The sequence below is a fragment of the Solanum tuberosum genome, unplaced genomic scaffold (genome assembly GCF_000226075.1).
Source record: "Solanum tuberosum cultivar DM 1-3 516 R44 unplaced genomic scaffold, SolTub_3.0 scf00021, whole genome shotgun sequence".
NCBI classification, from domain to species: Eukaryota; Viridiplantae; Streptophyta; class Magnoliopsida; order Solanales; family Solanaceae; genus Solanum; species Solanum tuberosum.
Window position 1 is genome coordinate 401685 of NW_006238947.1, and position 23290 is coordinate 424974.

Consider the following 23290-nt stretch of genomic DNA (forward strand, 5'->3'; position numbering starts at 1 on the left):
CCCTTGTAGCTTGTAACTGGTTTGAAGTCATTGCTTCTTTCCCTTTCCAAGTTACTTTTTTTGGTGAATATGGAAGGTTGGTCGGTATTGATATACCATCGTGATCTCCCTGGAAAGTTATCTTTCTTGTCCCAGTATTTATCTTCTTCAGTCTTTCATGAAGTCTAAAATTACTTTCAGACACCACTTTAGGATATAAAGTAGGGTCCGAATCATGCCCTGCTACAATAGAGGTCTGGCTAGAGATCTGACTTGAACCAGGAACAGAAATGAAGAAACATACACTTTCTTGAGTGTTTTCTGATTCTGTCAAGGGCACATTATGAGATTCTTGAGAGTTTTCTTCATCTTGGAAGACGTCCTTGTGTTTATCATTGAGCTGCATAAAGAAAAAAAAATTAAATGATGATCGTTAGATATAAAAGGGGAACACATTTATGAAGTTACGATTGTTACCAATGGACATTTTCTTCTGTTATGATTTGGTTCACCACAATAACCACAAGTCATTAGCATTCCTTTTCTAGAAGCTGACCAAACCCCCTGCCTATTTTTAGCCTCATCCTTCTCTCTTGTTCTCTTCATCTTTGGTCTACCAACCATCTTAGCTAAAGTAGGAGGCTCCATGGCATGGTGCGGCTCCATCTTCCAAAAAATTTCACCTCTACCAGGTTCGATCTTGTGCTTATATACCATCAAATACGCTTCCTTAGAATACCACCAGTGTATTTCAGCAATAGGGTCAATTTTTTTATGGATAAATGCTTTGATGGCATGAGAACATGGCATTCCAGATAAGTCCCATACTCTACATGAGCATCTTTTAAGTTCTATATTGATTGTATGCCTATCCACACCTTCGGTCACTTCATATCCACAACCCCCATTAAACTCAACCTTACATCGTTGGGCAATGACCCTGTAGTCATTAAAGAGATGCATTGCATGTGGTGAAAACTCATTCTTCCAACTTTTAACTTCGGCCTCATGCTTCCTTAACATGATCATTACCTATACAACAATAATCGAAAACAAAAAAATGAACCAGCTAATGTTGCACGAACTGAAAAAACAGAAATTTAAAACACCTTAAAACAAATATCTAAAATTCTGATTATTACTCTAAACTAGCAGTTTGATTTAAAGTAGATTAAAAGCGCGATCAAATGGATTAATTTTTCATCATAAACGCTACTGGAATCAAAATGATAACACTTTTAACACTTGTTATAACTCAAGTTAAAAACTTTTTCAGTAGCTTTAAACACTTTTTCCTCTTCAAGTTAGAACTTATTCCAATAGCTTAATACATAAATCTAAAAGAATTAACACTTGTTCATATCAAATATTATGGAATTTAAAAAGGTAAGATTTTCTAACCTTCACCCTTATTTCTTCAAGCATCTTTATGATTGGTTTTTGTCTGGCCTCTACAATCCATGAGTTGAAGGACTCCGTGAAGTTGTTGTCAACCATGAAATTTTTGCATTTGGTGTCAAAATATGTTCTACACCATTTTTCTGGTGGATAGCTCACCAAGGACTTAGCAGCCTTCTTATTCAACTCACCCATTTTTGTCAGCTGATCTTTGAACTCCTCCTCATATGTACTCCACGCACACCACCAAAGAAGCTTTTTCAACTCCCCACTTCTGTAATTTTTGCTCTAATTAGCTTCAATATGCCTAACACACCATCGATGATTTGCTTGTGGGCATACATTAGTAACAGCATTCAATAAACCCTTCAAAAACATAAATTCAGATTAGTTGCAGAATAATGTACATGAAAACTAGCTAAGAAAAGATGAAATGAACTTAAAGTAAAGATACCTTTTGCATATCTGATATAAAAGTGACATTTTCACCCGACTTTAAATCCAAAGAATGTTTCAGCAGCTCTAGAAACCAGTTCCAAGTTCTTTTAGTTTCTTTATCTACTACGGCCCAAGCAAGTGGATAGAAATGGTTACTCGAATCTTGTCCCATTGCGACCAACATTATTCCCTTACTTTTTCCTTTTAAAAAGGTGCCATCTAGCCCTATAAAAGGTCGCAAACCTCCTTTCCAGCCTTCCTTTAATGCCTGAAAGCATATATACAGCCTTAAAAATCTTCTTTTGCCTTCTTCCATAGCATCTCTTGACAAATTGATCACTACATCAGTTCCTGGATTACTCATCCTCAATTCTTGTGCGTATGCCTCCAACTTGTTATAATCATCTGTGTAACTACCATCTAATTTGTCTAAGACAAGCCTCTTTACTCTCTTCAATTTTGACTCATTCACATCAAGATCCAAAACAGAATCCAAGTGCTCCTTCATGTCTTTAATCTTTAATGCAGGATTATTCTGAACTTTCTTCTTAAAATATTGAGATAAAATCCCAGCTTTAGCTCTCCTGTTCTCAGAAGTCTCATAACATGTGTGTTCTTGATTTAAGGTCTTGATCTTAAAACCTTGATCTTTCCCATCCTTGTAAATCGAGCATCGAAAGGGACAATCAAGAACACAACAATAAGTAACTCTACCTTTGTCACTTTTCTTTACTCTAATATCCCTCTTATTTGCAACAACATATAGAAGTCTATAACTTGTTTAGCTTCCTTGAGATTGCTAAAGGTCATACCATACTCCAATCCTTGTACTTGTCTAACTTTTCATTGATATCAAGTTCTTTTTGCTTTTTATAACTCTCCAACTCTTCACTATCGTATTCGCTAGACACAGTTTCACTATTTTCCTCTTCCTCACTACTATCACAATATGTTCCAACTTCTATAACATTGTCACATTTATGGTAATGAATGATGTTTGGAACTAACCCAAGCTCCTCTTCATAGTTATCTACTGCAAAAAAGTTCACTACCTTGAAATTGTCAGATAATAAATTCTGAAGAGTTCTAATGCCTTCATCCCCTTCGATCACATAGAAACCACCAGATGGGGCTGTAAATAGAAGCTGTCGTACTTCACTAAAAGCTAATTTTTCTTTAAATTCTCGACATACATCAATGTAAGACAGCAAGTCAACTTCGTAACCTCTCCATACGTGAATCAATTTTTTATGGTATACCAGTTGTGGTTTTCGAAACCATTGTCCCCCATAATTAAAAATCAGATCAACATGTTCAACCATTCTTGAATCGAGTCAATATGCAACACAACAAAAAAAGAAGAGAGCCCACATCAGACAATACTCAGTGTAATAAAATATAAAATATAATATGTATAAATAAAGCATATCATCGAGAAAAGACATGGACCCCCACTAGCAGTTAAAAACTCTAAATTAATGAAGACGGAGACAAATAAAAGAAAAGGGACATGGACCACTGCAACTAACACAATATAAACAAAGCATAAAAAGATTCAAAATACATGATTTTTAACATATACTCAAATACTCTGTAATGTAAAAGAGCAAAACATTACCTTAGTCAACTGAAGAACAAATTGAAGGTGTTGTGATTTGCAACCGTAAACCTCCATCCTCGGCGGCTGCTAAAAAAAAAAGGCTGAGAATCATGCTAAAATGGAGTTCAAGGATATGTTAGGTTAATGTGTAAACGGGTTTGTGGGTGGGTTTGAGTTTTTGTAGCATAGATGGGTCGGGTCGTTGGGCTGGATTTAAAAAAAATAGGTGGACCAATAAGATGAAGCCATTTGTCTAATTTAATGACTCAGCATTTGCCATGTCAGCCGACTGTTAAAAAAGGGCATTTTTAAACCTTAAAAAACGTTGAGGGCATTTTTAAACCAAAAGGTGGAAGGAGGGCATTTTTGAACCATTTGGGATACGTTAAGGGCATTTTTAACCCTTTTCTCTAAATTTTTCATTTTCAACCTGCCTTCACTCCGCTCCGCATAGACCGTTCCACATAAATCCGTCCCGCATAAGTTTTTTAATATTTTCTTTTTCTAATTAAGTTTGATACTAAAAAAATCATAAAAATAAATTCACTTTTTCATTAAGTTGTATTCATTTAATACGATAATGACATAAAAAGAAAATTACAAATCCATTGAGAAACATGTAAGAAATTGTATTATTTTTTGTTGAGCCATTTTCATATACTATCTTGAATGGTATAGTAGTTTTAAAGATATTATCTTAATAAATAATGTTCTATCACTCTTATAACATCTAAAAAAGTTAAAATTAAATTTGAACCCACATAAAATCATATATACCTAAAAACAACCCCACCCTTAGTTTTATAAAAACTCACTTCAACTCGCCCGCATTCGCCCCGTCCCGCCCCATTGACATCCATAGTATTACTATGTAATTTTGTATTATACACCATACTGAGAAATACCAATCTCCTATATATAACATATTCGTTTTGATGTTGCAGACAGCTATCTGAAATGCAAAGGTGTAAACTCAAAATTCAGATAGGAAGGTGATATACGCATAATTTTTTTATCTTCCACTCGACATGACTTAAGAAAAAGTTATAATCATGAAATTTATGATTATTATTTTTTGCACAAATTCTTTAAACATTGACAAAATTTAAAAAACAACTCTAAATGGTTCTATTTGTGCAAATCTCCCAAACAAATTAGATATTAAGTGATATACAATGGATGACAATAATTTTGAAGTGATACAATTATGTTAATATGTAACAAAACTTTAATTCAATCAACTAAAAGATTTTATTACAATAATAACCAATATATATTTCCCTACAAACAAAATAACTCAATGAGTACACATAACTAGACAAAGAAGATTATTAATTGCCTTTGAAAATTCAACACACCCTTTATGTTGAATCACAAAATGTACAAAATGGTGAAGGCCTCTCTTTAAAAAAAAATCACCAACCATTTCTAGTCTTGAACCAACTACCCCTACCTTCACTTGATGTCTTGCAACTCCAAGTATGGCAATTCATAAATTTGAGGGGTGTTATATACATTACTTTGGGACCACTCAAACCTCTACTTGCAAAAATCCATTTATCACATGACATGTTTTCCACCATCTCCATTGGTTATCATTAGGGCCGCGATAGAACCACTCTGCTATTTTTGACTCGAACTATATATAACTTTCAACGATAAAAACCAAATCTTTGACTCGCTATATTGCATTGTACTTGAGCAAAGCCAATCCGAGATTTTTCAAGATCATACTCCACCCATACATTTTGTTGATGATGGTGTCCGATAATGTACGCCTCGATCGGTAGTAACTCGGAATTTCCAAAAGTAAAACAATGTATCGAATCTTTCCCTCGAATTTCACCAGGTACTCGATACAACAATCGTTCTCCTGAAACCGTTATTTCTGCACCCCGAAACACTAAACTAACCGATGGTAACTTAGGTAACCACGTTTGATTAACAGGTACCCGATAACACAAGTCCATTGCACCTTGAAAAACAAAATCTTGATCCTCAAGGACCTTAAGAGTTCTCATAGTTTGGTTCAAAAACTCACTCCTTAGTGCAGTGTAAGCTGGACCTAATAGGAAAGTAAATTGGGTACCCGAATCAACCATGGTTTGACCCGCCCCGGTATGATCGGGTATAAATACGGATTCGGGTATCGGAAGTAATTTATTCGACACTTTAATACCTTCAAGTTTAATAGTATACGCAACTCGATCAAAATAAGGTAACGGAAGTGAAATTTCGACTAACGGAGTGTAATTTAACGGTAAAATCCAAGTAAAATTCGATTCACCAAAAAGTAAAATACCAGAAAAATCAAGGCTCGAAATGCAATAAGAAAACTTCTTAAACCCCATTTGTGAAACAAAAGATAGAGATCCACGGTTCATACCCATTAACCCGGTTGTCTTTTCGTCTTCATCCGAATCACTACTGAAACCCGAATCCATTGACCCGAATATCGTACCCGTAAAATTCGACCCGCCAATCGTAAACGTATCCATAGCTAAATTCCCTTCAGAAGACGAAGCATCTGCGTAAGAAAGCACAGCATGACAGAAATTCTTCGAATCACAAGAAGCTGGGATGGAGAAATCTTGAGTTCGGGTCGTGCAAGTGGGTTCGGAGCAAGAAACGGGTCTGTAGGTAAGTGAGCGGTTCGGGTTGAAAATGGGTTGTTTAATTCGGGTTGAATTTGAATGTAGCCATGAGAGTTCACTACCTGTATCAAGCACCATTGTTACATTCTGTGGAGGCGTACCGACTGAAAGGGAAACAGTAAGAGTAACATTGTGAGTAAATGGGAGTTTATTTGGTGCGGAAAACCCAGATGTGATTTGAGTTTTTAGGGGTAAAATCAAACTTGGTGAAGCAATTTGGGTACTGAAATTTGCTGTGGAAGAACATTTGAGGAAGAAGAGAAATGGTGTGAGGAAGAAGAAGAGAAGTAATTTCATGGTGAATTGAAAGAGGAAAAAAGTTTAGTGTTTGAGTTTTGGGGACAGAGAGTATTGTGTGAAATTTCTATGGTGATGGTGGCTTCAAGTGAAAAATGGTCATAGCCATTAAAGCTAAGCAATATTGAAAGTTTGTTACGATGTCGTTTTTAACCCTCTGTTTGGATGGTTGTTACGTCCAGTGTCACGTAGGACACATATTTGTTTAATTTTATACAATTTTTTAGTGTGCATAAATATACAAACATGTATATAATTGAAGGCATAATACATAAACATGACTCTTAAGTTGACATCATCTGACAACTATGACATTTAACTTTGAATGTGCACAGGTAACACTTAAACTTGTATAAAATTGAAATATTTCCTACATGGCACCTATATAGCAATTTTACGTCATACGTGTATTATGTCATGTAGGACCATTATACAAGTCTAAGTGTCTACTTGTGCACAATCAAAGTTGGAGGACATAATTGTTCGCTGAAGTCAAGTTAAGGGTTATGTTTATGTATTATGTCTGTTAAAAAACACTTATGCATTGTATCTTAATATTCTATTGAGTAGCTTTGTAACTGCTTTGTTTAAACTTTAGCACATCAAAATTATTGTTATCATCATTCTACAATCGCATACAATAGTTGAGTCAATAATTTTATTAAAATGTGTCAAAATATCAAAAATTAAAATGTTATAATTTATGCATAAAATCTAAACTTATAATTCACTTAAATAGTGTAATTTTTTAACGAAAGAATATCAATTAACAGAAGATTACTCCGCCATTAATCACACATACAAATTAATCACGTGGAAGGAATTAGAATTGAACCGATGATGAAAGGATTTTCCAAAATATAACTAAAATATATAAAAATAATGAGTCCATCTATATTTTATAATTTTGTTATTGAGTATAATAAAATTAATTTATAAATATTATATTCGATACAACTAAATCATATATAACTAATCTAATTTACGACCAAACGACACCTTAGAGGTGCTTGAAAAGATTTGAAAACGATGTTTTGGGCGGTTGATTAACATTTAATAATCGGTGGAAATCCCACATTTTGGGGTTGCTAATACTATTATTAATTAGTTTGTGCTTTTCGTCAAACACAAAACAGGTACGTTCAAAAAACTTATTAGTAAAATAGAAGGGGAACGAGAAATCGAAGATATATTATAATGTGAGATTTGAATTTTATTAATCACCGATAAGATCAAAATTTAGATAGTCCACCAACTAAACTATTCAAATTTTCTAATTATTAAAATATTGTTGTTTCTTCGTTAAGGATCACTTGAGTTACAAATTAATTATGTAAAATTATTATGAAGGAATTATTTATGGCGTAAGTAATAATGAATGTATTATTATATAGTGGTGAATAATGAAAAAATTTATTATATGATAGTAATTAACAATAATGAGTTGCTGCTATATAAGTATTTCTTTTGTCCTTAAAATCTAATCTTCATTATAATGGACGTGTCATTATTCAACATTTTATTCAGGAGTTCGGAGTTTAAAGTTTATGAGTTTTGAATTAATTTTTTTTAAAGGTTTTAAATTATTAATTTATACATATAAAATGAATCGTTTAAGATAAATACAGAATAAAATTTACAAAAAAATTATTAATTTCGATGAAATACTATCCACTGCCAACATATAAAACAATTTATAGATATCAACATAACCTAATACATATATAATTAAATAGGGCCAACCCAATATTGCATTAATTAAATGGCTATTTTATTATTTTGTATAGATTTTTTTGTTAAAATTAGTTATACCACACGATCAATCTAAGAGTGACCCTTAACGATAACGATAGTGGTGTCTTCATGATTTTGTACAATCAAAATTTATTAAATAGAAAAGGAAAGAACATTTGTCTTGTTTGAATTTTCATAGAGTAGTATTTAATTTTTTTTCTCTTTTATTGATTATATTTCATAATCATTAAAGGTTGGTAGCAAGACTGGCCAACATCTTAAAGTTGTTACGTGTGTAGTAAAAGCTTCCAAGTGAACCTAGGGCAGGGTGTGTCCGTTGATGATATTTTTCAATTTTTTCATGTTCGATTGATTAAAAAAAATATCTTGAAAATGAGAATAATTTTCCTAATTAAAATCGGAAAAGTCAGTTCAATATGTGATGATGTTCCAGTTTTACTTTAATTGTGTCTTTCTCACCCTCCAACAAAACTCATCTTCAACCCACTTACTTACCCACGTCAACTCTTATCCCCCCCCAACCGCACCCCACATCCCTAATCCTTCCCCCCTCTCCCGTTTCCCCGACACACATTCCTCACTTTTTATAATATTTATTTAGATTATATATATAAAAAAATTTAAAAATACTATAAACACAAAAAAATAAGTAAGAAACTCAATTATTTTTCCGAACGCATCCTAAAATTTGCCTAACTTTTTCATGCATGACAATTGGCAATTGGTCTTAGTGAAGGACATAAGAATTGACTTAATGGCTTTCAACAACTACCTGCCGCCAAATCCTACTAAACCTAGAAAATGGACTAATCAACTAAAATCACATCATTTTGTCTGTTTAAAACTTCCTATTAAAGTAATAAACACCTTAGGGGACGTTTGGTTCGTACACAAATAATGCTACAATAATTATCTATATAAACATTAATAATGTAGAAATTAATTATGAGGAGATTAATAATGTAATAATGAATTGTCGTATTAACTTTAAAAGATAAAAGTGAAGGAAATCAAAAAAGCCTTTTACGAACGAAACGTTCTCCCTTGTATATTGTAATGGGAAGTGTAGGTCTTAATTTTTCTGCAATATTAAAAAATTATTATTTGTATATATATAATGAACAAGTAAAAATGAAATGAAGCATAGTTCAAGTTAAAAATATGTATCTTATTTTCCTTTTCTTTTTCCGCACATCATACTATTAAAAAGATTAATGTAATCCCTATTTATCTTAATCTAATGATACAGGCGTTCAACCATTCGAGCAAATCTAACTTGCCTTAGAAATATATCTTATTAGTGCATGTGTTTTTTCAAAAAGAGCAACTTATCTACTTACCTCCCAATGGTTAATCACAAGTGAGGCATTAATGAGACTTTATTGATTTCACTCATTGCTTCTTTAAAGCATTCTTGGGATTCTCAAGACATTTATGCAAAAGTAGACACTTGTCTCAAATAAGTGTGAAGAACTCAACTAAAGTAAAAAATAAGTGAAGTTGAAGAAAGCATCTTAGATCTAAAACTCGTTAGTTTACTTTGGCACATGGGTTGTGTTGTAAAATCAACACATCAAAATACCCTTCAAATGAGTTTGAAGCTAGCACATGACATGTTACTATAATATGGGCAACACAATCCTTAGAAAAAATAGGGACCCTCTTAACATATCTCTTTGATCCACCAAACATCTTTTAACATGACGATGGATCGATGAATATATCATAAATTATAATTAAAATATAAAATAAATAAATATTTAGATTGAGGTGTGAATATTTCACGTTATTTAAAGAGATTTAAGTTTAATGCGGTATAATTTATATTAATGCAACAATATAACTATTGCCTTGTATCTTTCAGGATGCAATAGCCCAACAACATTGTATAACTCAAATAACTCTAAATTAGTTGAAGATTTTAAAGTCATCCTTCAATATAAAGTTACTCTCTTTTATATAATAAAAATAAATTGGAGACTTAGAGCATATTTGCATTGACTCATTTCAAGTGCAATAATAGAGTAATGAGAGAAGAAGAAGAAGTAATATGTAGTAATTTTATCAAATATTGTTGTATTGAAAATACAGTGTAGCTAGCTAGCTAGCTACTTATAGTTAAATCATTATTTCTTAGTAAACGTGTAAAATGAATAAGTAAAAATGAAGGGAGTATTAATTACTAACTTACCACTAGCTAACTAATCACAGTACCTTTAAGTTAATTTACATGCAGCTGTCAATAATTAAAACGATGGAAGTACTCTCTATGGTCCATATTAAATGAATAGTTGGGATGTGACATATTTTTAACGAAAAATATTTTAAGGATAAAAAATTAAAAGTTAATTTTCACTATTATTCTTTTGATATTTCCAAACTATTCAACTATAAAATGTAACGTTGTTAAAAATCTCATTAAATACAGAAAGGATGAATAGAAAAAAGTCTCAACAATTTTCTTAAATTTTAAAGAATTTACTTATTTTGATTTTTGAATTATAAGAAAATCACAATAATTCACGTATATATGAACTAGAAGGAGTAATAAATAGTGAATTCACTTATATATTCTAATTCTAGATTAAAATCATTGGAGTTTTAATTAAATTTGAATCGTGCATTTGCATTGCGGGGTCCATTTGAGGATGACACTTTCAATATGATTTTCTCTCTTATACAAGACTTGAATCTCTCAAACACTTGAATCCAAAACCTCTAATTAAGAGTGAAACAGTCATACCGACCACTCACGATTCCATTTGGGAATGACACTCTCAATATGATTTTCTTCCATAAATAAGACTTGAACCCCCTCAAACACTTGAATCTGAAACCTCTAATTAAAAGTAAAACAATCATATCGACCATTACACCGCAACGTAACTCATATTAATTGGGAAACAAACTCATGTAACACGATGTAGACATAACCAGTGAAACAAACAAAAAGTTTGTGATAAATTTGGTGACAAAAAGACACAAATTAAACCATGCACGTTTGTATATATTTCTATGATTATCAGAACAACTTGTATATTACCTCAAGACTTTTTAAACGCCACTAGAGAATCTTCCAGGAATTAAAAAAAATCCTGCATAACAAACTCGTAGCAGATGTTTTATTTTATTTAGTTCATATTGATTTGACATAAAAAAAATTAAAATATATTTATCAAAGAGTTTCTAGTTATATTTTGTAAATTTAAATCTGATAATTATTTTTTTCGTCTCAAAATAAATATTAATTTTATTTATTTTACACTTATCAAGAAAAATAATTATAGAAAGTATAGTTTACTAAATATTCTCTATCTATTAGGAAAATTATGCATTATTAAGGAAAAAGATTTTGATACAAAGGTATGATTGAAAAAACATACAATATTAATTTTGTCTTAAAATTTGAAAGTGACACTTTATTTTGGAATATTTTATTTTTTTACTAAAGTGTTTTCTAAAATAGAGGAAATAATACTTTATATAGTTATTTATTAATAAGGGTAATATTACAACAAATGAACAATGAATTTCTCTTAATTTGCTACACAGATGAATTACAAAAATCTATTTTTAATATACGATAAGTAAAATAAAACATAAGTTATTTTTGTCATAGGCTTCTCTATTATATATCAACTGAACACATTACTCTAGAGTTTCTTAGGAACTGTTTGAAGGAAGGAAAATGTTTTTCACAAAAAGTATTTTTATATATATTTTTAAAATAAGTGATTTTTTTTACTTAGTTTCTAATATTATGTAAGTAATTAAAATATTATTATCTCAAAAAAAACACAAGTAAAACACTACAACTCTATAAGGGTGAGATATGGTGGAGAGTTAGGATTGGGATAATCAAGGCGAGGGGGATGTTGGGTAGATAGGGGAAAAGAATAATAAACTTACAATGTTATTTTGTAACTTGTTTTCCGATCTTGATTAAAAAAAATATTTTCATTATTTCTAAGAAATTTATTTTTCTAAAAATGTGCAATGCGATCCATGCCATTGTAGGGACTAGGGATGAATGGAAATTAGAGAATATTATGAACGAGGCCCAATTTAATGTGGATATATAATTATTGGATTGAGAAAATCTATTGGGCCGAGAATAAACAATTGGACCAAAGCCTTCCAAAGTTTAATTTGATAGATGATCAAAATCTGTTTATTAGATAGAGATAGATGATACTAAAAGGGCAAATAAACAAAAAGTGAAACTTATATCTAAGCACATTCATACATACATATATATATACACACGTAGATAATACACGTGACTCTAATGAAAAATTATCTTTTTATTCATTTAAAAAATTATTCTTTTCTCCTTATCGAAAGAAGACAAAAAAGTGTGTGGGAGAAAAAAAGTAAAAAGGAGAGAAGATCTCGTCCACGCAACATAGTGCAACCCCTAAGCAATTTGGGGGTGGGGGTGGTTCTCGATCATCTCTTGAAGGTCCATTTCAGTTAAAAATGTCTAAGCACATACATATATGTACGTAGAAGGTAGATAATACACTTAAGATTATAATAAAATTATTAAAAGAAAAACATAATGTTTCATTTTGTAACAAGTTCATAAAAATATTGTTATATTTTACCTATCACAAGATGATTATATTCTATTATTATTATATATAATATAAAAAAGACTTCACATAAAGAGGAAAAAAATGTTTTGAAAGTAAAGTTTGAATGTGGAGATGATTTTTACGTTTTATAAAATTATGAGTGAATTAAATTTGAGGTAATTATATCCCTATTTTATTATTAATATATACCACATCTCTATTTAATTTAATTTAATGTAAACAAATATTAAACCCTTCTCCAAGATAAATCCCTTCTTCTCCAAAGTTCCAGTACCTTCTAGTTTCTCCAAAATCCCTTCAATAAATTCTTCTTCTTCTCCAAAATCAAACTCCAAAAAATCCAACTACGAAATCAAAAATGGCGAAAGAGGGACCTAATTGGGATGGTTTATTGAAATGGAGTCTATCTCATGCTGATGGTACCAATCCTCCTTCTCGCAATTTGAGGTAACCAAATTCGAATCTTGTAATAATGATATGTATTCCTTTCTTTTATAGCAAAAAAGATTGAAACTTTTGATATGGGTTTTTTCGATTGAATAGTAATTATAGTTCAGATAGTTGATAGGTTTGAGTTGTGTGATGTGCGAACTAAGCCTCTTGTGTTTAAGTGGAGAAGGGTAGAGGGGCGGACTCATTGTTCTTGTTTTCAAAGGCTGTAGTATAAAAGATGGGTGTTGTAGGTTGAGGACTAGCTAAAAATAGTTGAAATATGAGTGGAATTGATAAAGAGGATTTATGTAGCAGGCAAATTGGTTTTGGGTTGATTGGGGTAGTAATTTGAATAAAGATTCTATTTTTATTTGTTCATTGATTGGTGTAGGGATTGTTTCTTTTTAGTATGCTTTGTCATGGGTTCTTTTAGCATTTTGTCTTGCCTTCTTTACTTCAGTTGTTTTGTTTTTCGAATTGTGTTGTAATGGTTTTACTTGAGTCGAGGGTCTATCGGGGAACAACATCACTATCCTTCCCAAACCCCACTTGTGGAATTACACTTGGTATCTTATTGTCGTTGATTGATTGATTGGTGTAGTAATTTGAATGAAATTTCTATTTTTATTTGTTGTTTTCTGTGAAAGTTGGTTTTATATTGAAGTTATTGGTTGATTGTATTACTGTGGGTCAGTGAGGAGGACAGGAGGTGGTTCATGGAGGCTATGCAAGCTCAAACTGTTGATGTAATAAAGAGAATGAAGGAGATTACACTTGTCATGCAAACACCAGAGCAGGTTTTGGAATCACAGGGGGTAACTTCCCAAGATATTGAAGGTGCTTGATTTTGAGGCATTTGGGCTTTTAGTTTTTCTGGATAATGTGTAATCATGTTTATGAGTTTTGCTCATTTTGTCTTATTTGCTGGCCTGATGATTTTACAGATATGCTGGATGAGCTACAAGAACATGTCGAATCTATTGACATGGCTAATGGTGAGTTCTTGGTGTAATTTAGGTCTTCAGCAACATATGCATATCATGATTTGGTATTTACAAGTATTACATGATTCTTAAAAACCAACTAGTTTGGAATTGAGGCCTAGTTGATTGATTTATGGAAGGTTTTATCTGATGATATATCTGTTAGAATGTCCCACATTAGTTGAGGGAATATGATAGAAACTAAGATGAAACGAGATGAAAATGAAACTTTACTCGTTAATTAAAGTGCAAGAATCTTAAACACTGCATTAACCAATAACTATGTCCGTATGGAGTGGACAAATCTCCAGATACAAAGACAATAATAATATTTTGCTTCTCCAGAATTCTCCTAAAATACACATATTTATAATAAACATAAAGATAACTCCTAATAGATAGAGATAGAAACAGTTGCTGCTGTAGATGCTAGATAACTGCTGCTGGTAATAACTTTTGCTTATAACTACTATAAATAATTACTGCTTATATATTTATATAGTGTAATTATTTATATGTCTTCAGTTTCCTTTATCTTCAACACTATTTAAAACAAAGAAACTAAGATAGATTATCTCCACATGTTGCTCGTCTAGATTTTCTTCTAGCATTCGTATCAGAATACTATAGATTGTTGTCTCCTTATAGTATTGGACAATTCTTGTCACATGAGCTAGTTTATGTTGTTGATTTAGGCCCAAGGTCCATTTCTTAATATGGAGTTAGAGCTACACCAATATATTCTTATTTTACTGAATACTAGGCCCCTATGTTAAATTTTTCACGCTCTAGATGTCCACTCTGGGCGTTCAGAGGAGAGTTAGCACCTCACATTGGTTGAAAGAATGGCCCCTTGTCTCTTTATATGGTCTTTTGCTCAATCCTCACCTCTTAAGCTAGCTTTTGGGGTCCAGTCGGCCAAAGGTCCATTTACTTAATAATATCATGTAGGTTTAATTGAATTTTGGACGTCATGTGTTTGAACTCTGCCACATTCAAAATCACGGTATTCAAGTGGACAGGAGTAGTGGTGTGTACCAATTATTGCCTAGTTCTGAACTGGTTCCCGTGCACCACTGGCCCTCGGAATTTCTCGACAATTAAAAAAAAAGCCCTGATCAAGGAGTGGTTTCATTGATTATATGAGTTTATTCTTTTGCTGACCTGTTCTTTGACAAGGTAGTTCATATCATTGTGTTCATCTAGGAGCCAAGACTAATTATTTCATGTTTTGTGAATTATGCCCTGACAAGCATCCTGCATTTCTGTAGAGTAGCTACTTACCAGCATCCATGTCGGATACTCCAAAAATAGTGCATTTTTGGAGGATTTGACACGGGTGCGGCAACATTTTTGGAGAGTCCGAGCAACATAGTTCTACATTGGTTTTTTCTTAGACTGATGAACTTCGTTCTGCCACAAAATAGCAGTAATGATATTGCTCTCATCTTTTACTTCCGATTAATTCAAGAACGTACATCCACTCATCTTAAGGAAAACCATGTGTGACAATAAGTGCTCAGTAAAGTTATGCAACTTCATGTTAATCTCTATTGAAGATGTTTGTGCTCCATAATCACATATCCAAACAAATAAAAACCTTGGTCACACGTAATCCTCTTGGATGTCACTCCTAATTACCTTATGTTTATCTCTGTTCCTAGTGGATGTAATTGGTTGTGTTCAGATAATAATTACTTGTTGAAAAGAAAATAAAAATGAAGCATATTGGACCAAGCTGTGACACTATTTATTCCATATTATACATCACTCTGATCCTCCTCTGTCCTGCTTTTTTCCAAGCTTAATTCTGATTATTTATATAAGCAGTCACAATTTTCTTTTAATATGTATTTTGTATGAATGTACTCTTGGTGTTATTGTGCTCTACAATATGAGGTCCTCAAGTCTTCTATTCAACCTAGAGGTATGTCCTACAGTTTGAAATGTTTTGACTCTGGTGCCTCTTTAAGAGCTCGGTAGTTAGTTGCTTCCTTCGATAGAATGGAACACTTACAGTAAAAGAGCTTTAAGAGGATCAAAGAGTATGAAACAAAGGAAACCATTTAGTCTCTCATCCTTTACAGCATCAATGTTATCTGGAATGCCTATGACTAAGCTATATCGGTTCTCAAGAGCCACTTGAACCTGGGGGAGGTATTCCTTGGTACTGCTATGGAAATTAGAAAAAGGGAAGAGGACCAGAGAGACCTGGGGAAGTGGTCTATACTTTGTTAGTGTTTCTGGCTCATAGCTATTCCTCACTATCAACTCTTGAAGTTTCTGCTCTGTGTCCTCTCCCTCCTCATTCCTTGGGGATTTTGTTCTCTTTACTCATTTTTATTGTCATTTTCTATTGGAGCCTTCTATAGGTAATTATAGTTTTAATCTTATGCTCTCTCCCTTTATTGTTAATTCGGCAGATCTGAACTCAATTGGTGGATTGGTGCCTCTTCTTGGTTACTTAAAGAACTCCCATGCAAACATTAGAGCCAAAGCGGCAGAAGTTGTAAGTACAATTGTTCAGAACAACCCGAGGAGCCAACAGCTGGTAATGGAAGCTAATGGCCTAGAACCTCTTCTGTCAAATTTCACCTCAGATCCTGATGTTACTGCCCGCACTAAAGCTCTTGGTGCAATTTCATGTGGGTACTTTTCCTGTTGCTGAATGATTTATTAGTTAATTGTGTCCTTTAAATTTTGTTGTCATGTCATCTTTGTTCCAGTAGTGCTGATCAATTAGCTTTTTATTTTTCCTTTATTACAGCTTTAATCAGGCACAACAAGCCTGCCATTGCTGCATTTCGTCTTGCAAATGGTTATGCAGCTTTAAGAGATGCTTTGAGTTCGGAGAATGTGAGATTTCAAAGGTACTATTTTCTATATCATGCACTAGATGTTTCTGAATTAACCATTGATGAAGCTGCTGCTTTCCAGTAAAACTTCCTATTTTATATTCCTTTTCTGACAGGTGTAGTTTCTGTATTTTTGCAGGAAAGCCCTTAACGTGATCCATTATTTACTGCAAGAGAATCATTCAGACTGCAATGTAGTGACTGAGCTAGGATTTCCTCGAGTTATGATGCATCTAGCCTCTAGTGATGATGGAGAAGTGCGAGAGGGTGCCCTACGAGGACTTCTTGAGCTTGCCCAAGACAAGACAGGAGAGGTTGCTGGCTCCTCATCAATTGAAGAAAATGAGAAACTCAAGCAAATACTCCAGGAGCGAATTAAGGGGATTTCCTCTATGTCACCTGAAGATCTTGGTGCTGCTAAAGAAGAGAGGCAGCTTGTAGATTCCCTCTGGAATACCTGCTACAATGAGCCTTCTTCTCTTAGAGAGAAAGGCCTAGTTGTTCTCCCTGGAGAGGATGCATTACCACCTGATGTTGCTAGTAAGCATTTTGAACCTCCTCTGAGAGCTTGGGCTGCGAATAGGAATGAGGATACTAAGCCAAGTAATGAAAAGAAACAGGCTCCCTTATTGCTAGGTCTAGGTCCACCTACACAGGATCCTCCTGCACAGAATAGCTTCAGTGGAGCCATGTCTGGGGAAGAAAATAGAGACACCTCTGCATGATGTACATGTTTAGGCAATACCAGGTTCTTCGGCTTAATATATCTTTGTGATATTACAAATAACATTCTGTGTTAAATGCCGAGTGTTTTCTGGATAATTTATAGTCTTTCCTCTTTGTCATGTCACACTTGCAATTTTTCTTCTTTTCCTTTGTTGTTTAACCAAAATCTTAGTGTAATGCTGTATTCGTTTTGGTTATAGTATATTTAGATCATCGACTGTTGAATGTGTTTTTATTTTGATGATTTTTATCACAATATGAGAATCTCAACTAGTACTAATATTGCTGTTCATTGACTTCCCATTAATTTTCTGCTAAGACATGAGTTACATAAGTTGGGATAACAAACTGCCTCCAGATGGACATGTGTTTCCATCCAGTCCTAAGGTACATGAAACTTGTATTACTGATTCCCAGAACTCTTATTTTGGAGGGCAAAAAATAATGACATACCTTGTAGCCCTACACCTGTTTAGGCTAGAAGACTCATCAAATGCATAACTGTAAGCCTTGGGGCAGATGGCCTTAAATAGATGAGCAAAAATAGTAGGTTTGCAAGTTTTGGGATCTGCAAACTTCCCTGTGCAGCAGTACTTGGCTGATTGTATAGCCAAGCAAGCACTCTTGCACCCTACCACTTTTCCATCAACCTTCACTTCTAGTGCAGATGGACAACATATATTCAGATCAACATCACACTCCGCCACGCCACAACCTGCTCCTCCACCTACAGGTCTCATTGAAACTGGCACGTTGAAGCCATCGACTAAGCTCACATCGTAGAAATGCAGGGGCGAAGTCGATGAGCCTAGTGTCATTTCCACAACAGTAGCTGGTGGCTTACCTCCTAACCCCCTGCATTTTAACTGACCATTACAGTCTCCAGTATCACATGAGCCTTGACCAGTCTTATTAAAGTGACAATTCTGCCTGGCCCATATCCTACCCGACCACTTCATAGGCACATCGAAGACTACCTCATCACCACTTCTCATATGAAAGCCACCATCTTTAGGAGTCATCTTCCCTGTATTCCCAAGAATTCCTGGCCATATGCTTCTTCTGCAGTTGTTAACTAGAATAATTTGTGTCCCATCTGCAGTCACATGACAAAGTAAAACAAGTCAAGAAAATATTGTGCATACAAACAAGTTAGGACATGGATTAAGAGTCAGGGAATTACTTGTGCTGACAAGAAAGAGGTATAGACAGAGTGCAATACATAGTAGATGAGTTAAAATCTGCATTTTGACACTTCGAAAAGCTGAAGCTCAGGTATACAGAATTAGTGGTGAGTGGAAGAGCTAGCTGCTCAACTCTGGAGAGCTCAAGTTTTTAAAGTACAAACTAAACATTCTGTTTAACTGTATGCTTTTAGTTTATTATAACCAACAATGGTATCTTTTTTACCTTTCTTTTGGGAACAAAGGGCACATATGCATTGCTTCAAGTGGAGGACTTGTACCTCACTATAGCCTAATGTGATTTGGAGATACTTAGCTTGTGTAGATGCTTCAACTCTACTCACTCATCAGAAGCTAGAATTGTCATGGTCTATGTTGCTCGGACTATTTGAAAATGTCAATGTGTGCGTGTCTGATTCTCCAAAAATAGTTGAATCACTCATCAGAAGCTAGAATTGTCATGGTCGATGTTGCCCAGACTCGATGTCAATGTGTGTGTAGGATTTTTTTGAGAATCCAACACGGTTACGGAATCAAAAGTGAAAAATTTGCGCAATTTAGGCCGTGGTTATTTATCAAATAATTTGTCATCACGCATTCTTTACGTGCATCAGTTACTTATAACTTGTTACTATTAGCATATCGTCGACTTCTTATTCGTATGATCGATAAATAGAGATTGGTGAGATGACCAAAAATATTGTAATAAAGTTGTTCTCTTTTATCGTGCATAAAATAATAGTACATAAATTTTCTCATAATTTTTACATGAATTAGTTATGTGAGTTTTTATATTCCAAATCAAACATCTTATTAATTTTATTCATGAATAATTTACCCCTAACCAATTACTAAACATGGTATTACTTATGCAAAATCTAATATATACTTAACTCATCTCCAAATCAGCTATGACGCGACCCCAATATTTTTACATGACAAGATCTGAACAAGTTATTTTTGTTAAAAGGAAAGTGTCTTACACTAATAAGAATCGTGATTAAGCTTTAAAGATTAGGGAGCATTTAAGCTGCATTAAGCTATCGTTTAACTTCACAGTAAGGATTAGAAAGGTTCCCTAATATCTAATTAACACCTAATTGTGGATATAGTTATATATTTGACAAAAAAAATAAAATTGACGGAGTCAGAATTTTAGATATATATATATTGTGAATCATTTTATATTACTCTTTTGTGATAACGAATACAGGTTTGTAATAATATGTCTTGAAAAACTTTTCAAATGTACATGTACATAATTTTCAAACTTAATCAAATTTGTCGATGAACTATTTGATTAATCTAGAAATATTTTAGTTTCTCAATTTTACCCTCCGTTTTACTATTAGCTTTGTTTGCAATACAATGTACATTTTCATAGCATAATGAGAAAGGAGAGGAAACGAAAAATTAATATGTAAGTCGGATTAGAATAAAAAATATATTTTTTCTCTTATTTTGAAATTTATGATATTAAAAGAATCGTGTTATTATAAATTTAAGGTACGAATATTAGACTTCACATACACACAAAAATTGATGTTCTAATTCACATACTTAAAAAAACATTTTTTTTTTCTAATGAACTCTCTATCTCAAATTATATATAGTGTTTCTCTTCATTAGAAGAATTTCGATTATTTTACTCGTATTTTACTTAAGATATAATCTCCTTCTATTAAATTAACATCCAAACAAATACATTTATTACCTCGTGAATAGTGGATTAGGAGATTTAAACCTTCAATCCGATGGACGTAAACATTAAAGCTCAACTTATTATAAACCAATACGATTTTGGAAGATAATATACTAAAAGTTGTAGATGTGGTCGTCTTTCATAGTGAGATTTAAAAAAATAAAAATCAAATCAATAATTTTTCTACACAAAATAGGAACAAATAATATTTGATTCAATCAGAATCAGTCGTTTCATTCATTCATTTTTGTGAGCGACTCTTTATTCCCATTTTCCATTAAAGTAGTTGTAATCTTTAAAAAACAATTAGTAGTATTCAAGATAAAATTAAAAAAATTAATTTATTTTGAACTTCTAAAATAATAAATAATTTGAAATAACTATTTTTAGAATTCAAGAATAAATGGAATAGTTCCATCAAATTCAAAGCTACTGAAATCGAACCCCAAATCTGATAAACCCTTTGAATTTAGGGTTTTACAGAAGCATTTACTATGTTTCGAATCGGAGCTAAGCTCTTTAGAGCTGCCAGAATTGGTGGCTCCGCCGTGTCCGATTTCAGGTTACCACCAACAAGATTTTTCTCCATTAACAACAATGTTAATACTGGTTTCAAGACCAACCCAGTTGCTCTTCAAATGATCAATTATGCTATTTCCCTTGCTCGGGCACAAAAATCAGGTTTTTGATCACTATACCAATCTAATGAATTGGTGTCTTCAGTTTGTTTTTATGTTGTAAATGCGAATTTGCTTTGATTTCCCCATCTGGGTCATAGGTATTTTCACTTTTCCCAAGCTGTGAAGTACTAAAGTTCATTTCTTGAGTTTAATTATGTGTTTTTGATGGATAAAAATGGTTGAGGAAGATGATTTGGTTTAAGAAAATGTCATTAATGCTCACTTTAGGTAGTAGTTAGGACAGGAACCTGCTAGGATCAATAAACAAAGAATTCATATTTCTGTTTTCTAATATGTTTTGGAAATTCACTCTACTGTATAGTTACTAATGTTTGGACAAAGAATTGGATTCACTCTCATATTTGTTGAAGCCAGCCTGTGGTAAGAGTTTGGAGCCCTCAATCACTTACTTATTCGGTAAATTAGCTAGCAAGAGGCCAATCCTTAGGAATTTTCTTTCCAAGATAAACCATTTGAATGCTACTAAATGACAAGAATAATCTATTGGAACACGGCACATGCATCACACATAAGGAAGACGCCGGAAGACTTGTAATGAATTTGTCCGTTTCGGGGTCTTTCACTTTTGCCATATCTAGAGAAATACTACAAGTCTTCCGTCCCACATTCCATGGCCACGGCCATCTGGTTCACCGGTACTACCAAAAAAATCTCATACTTACGTTATTGTTATTGATTGTTTGATGTCTTGGACCACGAGGATCCCAGTCGTGCTTTTGATTTTCATTCCAATCATCATGTTGATGATAAATCTCCTCATGCTCTGCCATAAGAACTTGGAGTCCGCATTATGGTGAAGATAATGTAAGACTGTCATTCTTACTCAAAAAACAGACTGAAGGCCCATAATTTGACATTAAATCATTTATTATCCAAATAAAATAAAATTTTCACTATATATAACAATTTTTTTTTTGTTTCTTATCTCTAGGACTAAGATGATTTAGGTAAGAAGTATTACTTTATTTTTAATTAGTCATCTCTTCTATTTTTTTAGCAAAGCTCGAATATCACTAAGACAGTTAAATATAAAGAGGTTAAAACGATTCAACATACAGAATATATACTTTTAAAAAGTTACCTATTTTCTTATGATTAAGTCCTCTTAGACATAGTCTACTACCAAAATATTGCTATTACAAGTGCAAAAAGGAAAGAAATTAAAATAAAATGAAAACTTAAGCCCAACAGGGTGATACAAAGGAGGATTGGAAATAGAGAAAGCTAGATAGACAAGTTAATTTTTTGTGGGATCACTTTGCCCTCCTCGGCCTCACCCCATCTGCTCCATTTGTAATCTCTAGGCAAAGAGCAGGTATCCGTCTTAAATCTTCTACAAAGAAAGCTTGAATGAACCAATATTGCTTATCCATCCTGGAAAGATAGTCTTTGAATGCAAAGAGTAGGTATCCGTCTTATATCCTCTTCAAAGAAAGCTCGAATTAACCAATATCGCTTATCCATCCTGGAAAGATAGTCTTCTCATATGCTTCAGCGGTCATCGTATTACAAGCAGCAAATGATATGTGCACAATCAGAACTCTCAAACAATTTCAAAGCAAAAGCAACGGTCAAGACAAAGCAACAACTCAACTCAAGGAGAAGTCCATTTGATAGGCATTTTATAGCTAGCAGTAATATAACATTTAGTAAATATTTAGTTTGTGTTAAATTGTATTTAATCAATATTGAGTTTTTACAATTTTTTAAGCTCTACCGTTTTACGCTAATGAGGAAAAGAATGATTAATGTAAGCTAGGTTCATGTACTGGTTATAAATTTAAAAAAAATTATTTATGAAAGGGCATATTTGTTCATCAACATTTTAAGGTTACTCTAGTAATTTAATACTTTGATTTGGGGATTCTCACTTATAGAATAGTGTGTGTGCACGCGCGCGTGTGTATGTTTGTACCGCCTCTGAAGCACTTCTTTTTTTTTGTGTGTGTGTGGGGGGGGGGGGGGGGGCTGCTACATTTATGATGTCA

The 23290-nt window shown here is 33.1% G+C and overlaps 4 protein-coding genes across 4 annotated transcripts in view; 2 read left to right on the forward strand and 2 right to left on the reverse strand.

The window, feature by feature from the left end:
• Window positions 1–4662: 4662 nt before the first annotated feature.
• LOC102580132 (aspartic proteinase PCS1) lies at window positions 4663–6459 on the reverse strand. The gene has a single exon (XM_006341146.2). The coding sequence runs from the start codon at window positions 6364–6366 to the stop codon at window positions 5068–5070; it is 1299 nt and encodes a 432-aa protein (XP_006341208.1). The 5' UTR covers window positions 6367–6459; the 3' UTR covers window positions 4663–5067.
• Window positions 6460–12945: 6486 nt separating this feature from the next.
• Window positions 12946–17950, forward strand: LOC102598108 (uncharacterized). The gene is made up of 6 exons (XM_006340948.2): window positions 12946–13166; window positions 13846–13988; window positions 14096–14146; window positions 16558–16779; window positions 16902–17004; window positions 17129–17950. The coding sequence occupies exons 1-6, from the start codon at window positions 13078–13080 to the stop codon at window positions 17712–17714; spliced, it is 1194 nt and encodes a 397-aa protein (XP_006341010.1). The 5' UTR covers window positions 12946–13077; the 3' UTR covers window positions 17715–17950.
• Window positions 17951–17976: 26 nt separating this feature from the next.
• On the reverse strand, window positions 17977–19326 carry LOC102580465 (thaumatin-like protein). The gene is made up of 2 exons (XM_006341147.2): window positions 18899–19326; window positions 17977–18811 (listed from the first exon to the last, which is right to left on the reverse strand). Exons 1-2 carry the CDS (start codon window positions 18960–18962, stop codon window positions 18138–18140), a joined length of 738 nt encoding a protein of 245 aa, XP_006341209.1. The 5' UTR covers window positions 18963–19326; the 3' UTR covers window positions 17977–18137.
• A 1671-nt stretch (window positions 19327–20997) lies between these two features.
• Window positions 20998–23290, forward strand: part of LOC102598776 (uncharacterized) — a 6651-nt gene continuing 4358 nt past the window's right edge. Inside the window, exon 1 of the mRNA XM_006340950.2 lies at window positions 20998–21282. Within this exon, the coding sequence (XP_006341012.1) occupies window positions 21096–21282 (187 nt within the window). The 5' untranslated portion in view covers window positions 20998–21095. The remainder of the gene's footprint in view (window positions 21283–23290) is intronic.